Below are 6,000 nucleotides of genomic sequence, written 5' to 3' on the forward strand. Positions count from 1 at the left end.
CTTTGGGTAGATGGTACTGGGAGTGTCTCTGGCCTCCCAACCTCTTGTCCTATTTTTCCCTGGGCTTGGCTCTGCATGTAGGGTGAGGTGTCCCAGGGCCCCCTGCCCCCACAGGAGACCCTGCCTCTGCATCCCCCAGCTTGGAGGGGCCACAGCTGAGATGTTCTGCTCCCCCTCCCCCATGGAAGCTGAGACAAGGGAATTATTTTTGGAACAAGAGCAGTTACACAACAAATGAATTATTTATCTTTGGGCATGGAGGAGAGGAGGCATTTTGCTGGGCTGCTTAATCCTTTATCTGGACTTGGGGGTGCCCGATGGATACATGGATGTGTGTACGGGCCAGCTTGCTGTGTGCAGATTGTGGATGTGCTCATGTGTGTACCTGTCTGTGTGCATGCTCTGGGGTTGTGGCTCATGTGGAGACAGGTGGGTCTTCGTGCACGCCTGTGGACAAGTGTGGCCTCCAGTGTGCTGGGTGTGGGCGTGAGCATGTGTGTGTGCACCTGTACCCACCTGTTCCTCTCCAGGGTCCCTTTCCTGCTGGGTCCTCCTGCCATTCCTTCTTCCTCCTCCCAGCCCCCCTTGGGTCCCCTCCCCCTCTTGCCACCCACTAGCCCTCCCTTCTTTTATGTAACAGGGACCCCAGAGTGCTCGCTGGCACAGAGGCCCCAGGGATGGGGTGTGGAGAGGGGACTGAGACCTGCCCTGGAGTGTGAAGGGGCTGCTTGAGCCCTCACACTGACCTGGCCTCCCTCTCGGTGCTGCCTTTCAGGAACCAGGTGCCGATGGGTCTCTCCCTTCCTGCCCTCATCTCTCTCGCTCCCTGCCAGCACTGCACGCTCCAGCCTCCTGTGGGAATCATCTGAAGCTCTGAGCCCAGAAGCCAGAGAGGAAGAGGAAGAGGAAATCTAGACCAGAAAAGCTGAGAACCTTCCCCGTAGGAGACAAGGAGCAGGCTGTGGGCCCCCATCTCTACCGTGTGTCGCCTGCCCTAGCACCCCAGCAGTTGGCACTGGTGGTGCCTGCCTCACCTGGGGTACCCTGTGCTGGGGGTCGCCCCCAAGATGGTGGCGGCCCCGAGGAGGACTGTGCTGCTATCCACAGCCTCCAGCCACTAGGCCTCCAGCGCCCCGGCCCCTCACCCCAGGCCCGGCCTGTCGGAGGGCCGAGGCCGGCGCCATGCTGCGCCTGGGGCTGTGCGCAGCGGCACTGCTGTGCGTGTGTGGGCCGGGTGCTGTGCGCTCCGACTGCTGGCTCATCGAGGGTGACAAGGGCTATGTGTGGCTGGCCATCTGCAGCCAGAACCAGCCACCCTATGAGACCATTCCGCAGCACATCAACAGCACCGTGCATGACCTGCGGCTCAACGAGAACAAACTAAAAGCCGTGCTCTACTCCTCACTCAACCGCTTCGGGAACCTCACCGACCTCAACCTCACCAAGAATGAGATCTCCTACATCGAGGACGGTGCCTTCCTGGGCCAGTCCAGCCTGCAGGTCCTGCAGCTGGGTTACAACAAGCTCAGCAACCTGACTGAAGGCATGCTGCGGGGCATGAGCCGCCTGCAGTTCCTCTTCGTCCAGCACAACCTCATCGAGGTGGTCACACCCACGGCCTTCTCCGAGTGCCCTAGCCTCATCAGCATCGACCTGTCCTCCAACCGCCTCAGCCGCCTGGATGGCGCCACCTTTGCCAGCCTGGCCAGTCTGATGGTGTGCGAGCTGGCCGGCAACCCCTTCAACTGTGAGTGCGACCTCTTCGGCTTCTTGGCCTGGCTCGTGGTCTTTAACAACGTCACCAAGAACTACGACCGCCTGCAGTGCGAGTCGCCCCGAGAGTTCGCCGGCTACCCGCTGCTGGTGCCCCGGCCCTACCACAGCCTCAATGCCATCACCGTGCTCCAGGCCAAGTGCCGCAATGGCTCTCTGTCTGCCCGGCCTGTGAGCCACCCCACACCCTATTCCACGGATGCCCAGAGGGAGCCTGATGAGAACTCGGGCTTCAACCCCGATGAGATCCTTTCAGTGGAGCCGCCGGCCTCGTCTACCACAGATGCGTCTGCAGGGCCAGCCATCAAGCTGCACCATGTCACCTTCACCTCGGCCACCCTTGTGGTCATCATCCCACACCCCTACAGCAAGATGTACGTTCTGGTTCAGTACAACAACAGCTACTTCTCCGACGTCATGACGCTGAAGAACAAGAAGGAGATCGTGACGCTGGATAAGCTGCGGGCGCACACCGAGTACACCTTCTGCGTGACCTCGCTGCGCAATAGCCGCCGCTTCAACCACACCTGCCTGACCTTCACCACGCGGGACCCGGTGCCTGGCGACATGGCGCCCAGCACCTCCACCACAACCCACTACATCATGACCATCCTGGGCTGCCTCTTCGGCATGGTCATTGTGCTGGGGGCTGTCTACTACTGCCTGCGCAAGCGGCGTATGCAGGAGGAGAAGCAGAAGTCAGTCAACGTCAAGAAGACCATCCTGGAGATGCGCTATGGGGCTGATGTGGACGCTGGCTCCATTGTGCATGCCGCCCAGAAGCTGGGAGAGCCCCCTGTGCTGCCCGTGTCCCGCATGTCCTCCATCCCCTCCATGATCGGGGAGAAGTTGCCTGCTGCCAAGGGTCTGGAGGCTGGGCTGGACACGCCCAAGGTGGCCACCAAAGGCAACTATATTGAGGTGCGCACGGGCACTGGGGGGGATGGCCTGCCTCGCCCTGAGGATGAACTCCCTGACCTTGAGAACGGCCAGGGCTCGGCTGCAGAGATCTCCACCATCGCCAAGGAGGTGGACAAAGTCAACCAGATCATTAACAATTGCATTGATGCCCTCAAGCTGGACTCAGCCTCTTTCCTGGGGGGCGGCAGCAGCAGTGGGGACCCTGAGCTGGCCTTTGAGTGCCAGTCCCTCCCTGCAGCTACTACCACCTCCTCAGCTGCTGCCCCTGGGGCGCTTGAGAGGCCCAGCTTCCTCTCACCGCCCTACAAGGAGAGCTCTCACCATCCACTACAGCGCCAGCTGAGCGCCGATGCCGCTGTGACCCGCAAGACCTGCAGTGTGTCATCCAGTGGCTCTATCAAGAGTGCCAAGGTCTTCAGCCTGGACGTGCCCGACCACCCAGCCACCACAGGACTGGCCAAAGCTGACTCCAAGTACATCGAGAAGGGCAGTCCCCTGAACAGCCCGCTGGACCGGCTCCCGCTGGTTCCGGCAGGCAGCAGCGGGGGCAGCAGCGGGGGTGGGGGCATCCACCACCTGGAGGTGAAGCCGGCCTACCACTGCAGCGAGCACCGGCACAGCTTCCCCGCTCTGTACTACGAGGAGGGCACCGACAGTCTGAGCCAGCGTGTGTCCTTCCTCAAGCCGCTGACCCGCTCCAAGCGTGACTCCACCTACTCACAGCTCTCCCCCAGACACTACTACTCAGGGTACTCCTCCAGCCCCGAGTACTCATCCGAGAGCACACACAAGATCTGGGAGCGCTTCCGGCCCTACAAGAAGCACCACCGGGAGGAGGTGTACATGGCCGCTGGCCACGCCCTGCGCAAGAAGGTCCAGTTCGCCAAGGATGAGGACCTGCATGACATCCTCGATTACTGGAAAGGGGTCTCAGCCCAGCAGAAGCTGTGACCCTCTTCTCCCTGGTGAGGTTGGAGCTGGAGGGTTAGGGCCATTGAGGGAAGGGCCCGGGCAGCCAGGGCAGGGAGCAGACTAGGGGACCGGGGCCGCGAAGTGGACGCACACGCACACCCGCACGCACGCACCCACGCACACACCTGACCACCACCTGACTGTGAACAAACCAACATCCAACAATAACGGACAGGAAAACAAAGACACATTTTCCTTAAAGTTTACAAACTGATACCGAAACCAGTCGTCTTTACTGTGCTGCCCAGGGACTCTGCTGGGGTGCGTGGGGCTGGGGGACGGCAGGAGGTAGGCAAGGAAGCCAGAAGAGGGTGTTGGGTGTGGGGTTCTGGGGCTAGGGCCAGGTTTGGGGGCAAAGGAGGCAGGGGTAGAGAGGGACTGAAGCCCCTCTGGAGCAGGGAGAGGACTTCCCCAGCTAGGGGATAGGAGGCAATGTAGATGTAGTACCAGATGGACATTGGGCATTGAGTCCCTCTACTTTAGGGATGGAGAAGCCGAGGCCCAGGGAAGGGAAGTGCTAACCCTGGGTCATGCAGCAGGTTAGTCTCCAGTCTCCCCACTTCCCAGTCCAGAGCTAGCCTTGGTCCCCAGCAGCTCCCTGGGCCTCCCATTGTCCCACCACCACCTTCAGAAGCTGTGACCCCCTGGGGGCTGAGGAACTTGAGAGTCAGGCAGGTGTTTTTCCTTTTTTTTCAAAAAAAAGGATGGGAGGTGGGCCGGGGGTGGGGACGGCCCACGGCCGTGTCTAGTGTGTGATTTGCAGTTCTGGGGGGGCCCTTGCTCCCCCACCAGCGCCTAAGAGAGGAGAAGAGGGGCCTCACTGACAGAGAAGGAGCCCAGACAAGGAGACATCCTGCCAACCCCTTCAAGTGTCTTCCAGGGGGCCTGGGGAGCTGTCTATGGGGTCTGAGGAGAGGGGTGTTGTGGGCTTGGCATCTCAGGTGCAGGCCCCTGTACCTCCAGCCCCCAGCTTCCCTGGTCCTCCGGGACCCCTGCCCACCCAAGAAGGGCAGCAGTGCACTGTGATGCCAGGGACAGCAGGGATGGCTGTAATGGGGACTCAGTGCCTGGGACCCACATCCTGGGACCTCAGAGCAGAGTCTTGGGGCTTCTCTGCCCACCCCTCTAGGCTGCCCATCCCTGCGTCACCTCCTGGCCAGAGGGGCTCCCACGTTTCCATGGAAATGGAGATGCCCCTTTCTCTGACCCCCACCCAACATCCAACAAAGCACAAACAGTGAGGTCCCCACCCACAGGGGTGGGGCGCCCCTCCCCCCCCAGCCGCCTCTGTCACCATGGCAACCTGGTGCCTGGCAGTTGGTGCCCAGAGCAACCGTTGGGCTCTGGGGCTTCTCTCAGTGTGGGCGGCAGAGGGGTGAGGGCAGGGAGGGCCAGACAGAGGCTGCCTGTCTCAAGAGCAGGGGTTTCCTGGGGCCAGAGGTGGGGGGGACAAATTGGGGTCCTAAGACTTGGGGTTGTAGATAGTCAGAATCTGAGGGGCCAGAGTCCATCACTCCCTTACATTTGGATGGGAGGTGGGCCAGGGAGTGGAGATGGCCTACTGGGCAACTTTGCCTACCTACCGTGTATCCCTGGGCTCCCCTCCACCTTGGGATGGGGGGGCCCTCAGCTCTCTCCCACCCCTGCTGGAGAGCCCCAGTTCCTGTACCTCATGTGGGTATCTTGAGATCTGGGGAGTGTAGCCTGAGGGGTGAGGTGGACTGGGGTGGAACTAAGACCTTTACTGGGGGTCTCTGACCAGGCAAGCTAGTGCCATCCCATGGTGGGAGGATTCAGACCCTCTTGCCAGGGTTGGGTGTGAGGATAGCAGAGCTCTCTCTCACCTGCTCCGGGGTGGGCCAAGCCCAGGGCTGGCCTGGGGGCTGACATATGCAAAGAAAAGACTGTTCTCCTGTGGAGAGGAGGGTGGGCCAGCATGGATATGTAGAGCAGACCTCCCCAGACCCCCATATCTGCCCCTGCCCCTCCTCACACCCAGTTGGTACTGAGAGAAGCGAGTGGGCAGAGAAGCCAGTGGTGTGAGAAAGCAGATTCCCTGTTATATTTGCATGACGATTTTACTGTATTTTTCTGAGCAAACATCTGTCGTGTATGTGCCAGTTTGTCCAGACTCCCCTGCCTCCCCCACCCCGCCATCTCCTTTCCCAAACTCCCTCTGTTGTGATCTGACAAGCAGCTCTTGAAACCCAGGGAGGGGCCAGTTCTGCAAAATACCCAAAACAGGTGCCACCAAGACACAGCCCTGCCCCACACCCACCTCCTGTCTTTCTGGGTGTTGAGCCCACAAGTGCCACCCCCCACCCCCCAACCCCC

General features: G+C 60.8%; 1 protein-coding gene across 6 annotated transcripts in view; it reads left to right on the forward strand.

Annotated features, from left to right (window-relative positions):
* The window catches only part of ELFN2 (extracellular leucine rich repeat and fibronectin type III domain containing 2), a 52,330-nt gene extending 46,879 nt beyond the window's left edge, over positions 1-5,451 (forward strand). For 5 of the 6 annotated variants that reach the window (XM_053584049.1, XM_053584054.1, XM_053584052.1 and 2 more), the window contains one exon: positions 776-5,451. In XM_053584049.1, coding sequence (XP_053440024.1) covers positions 1,183-3,645 — 2,463 coding nt within the window. In that variant the 5' untranslated portion in view covers positions 776-1,182 and the 3' untranslated portion in view covers positions 3,646-5,451. The remainder of the gene's footprint in view (positions 1-775) is intronic. The other variant, XM_053584055.1, reaches the window with a different exon arrangement.
* The last annotated feature ends 549 nt before the right edge of the window (positions 5,452-6,000 follow it).

Source organism: Nycticebus coucang, chromosome 3, assembly GCF_027406575.1.
Source record: "Nycticebus coucang isolate mNycCou1 chromosome 3, mNycCou1.pri, whole genome shotgun sequence".
Classification (NCBI taxonomy): Eukaryota; Metazoa; Chordata; class Mammalia; order Primates; family Lorisidae; genus Nycticebus; species Nycticebus coucang.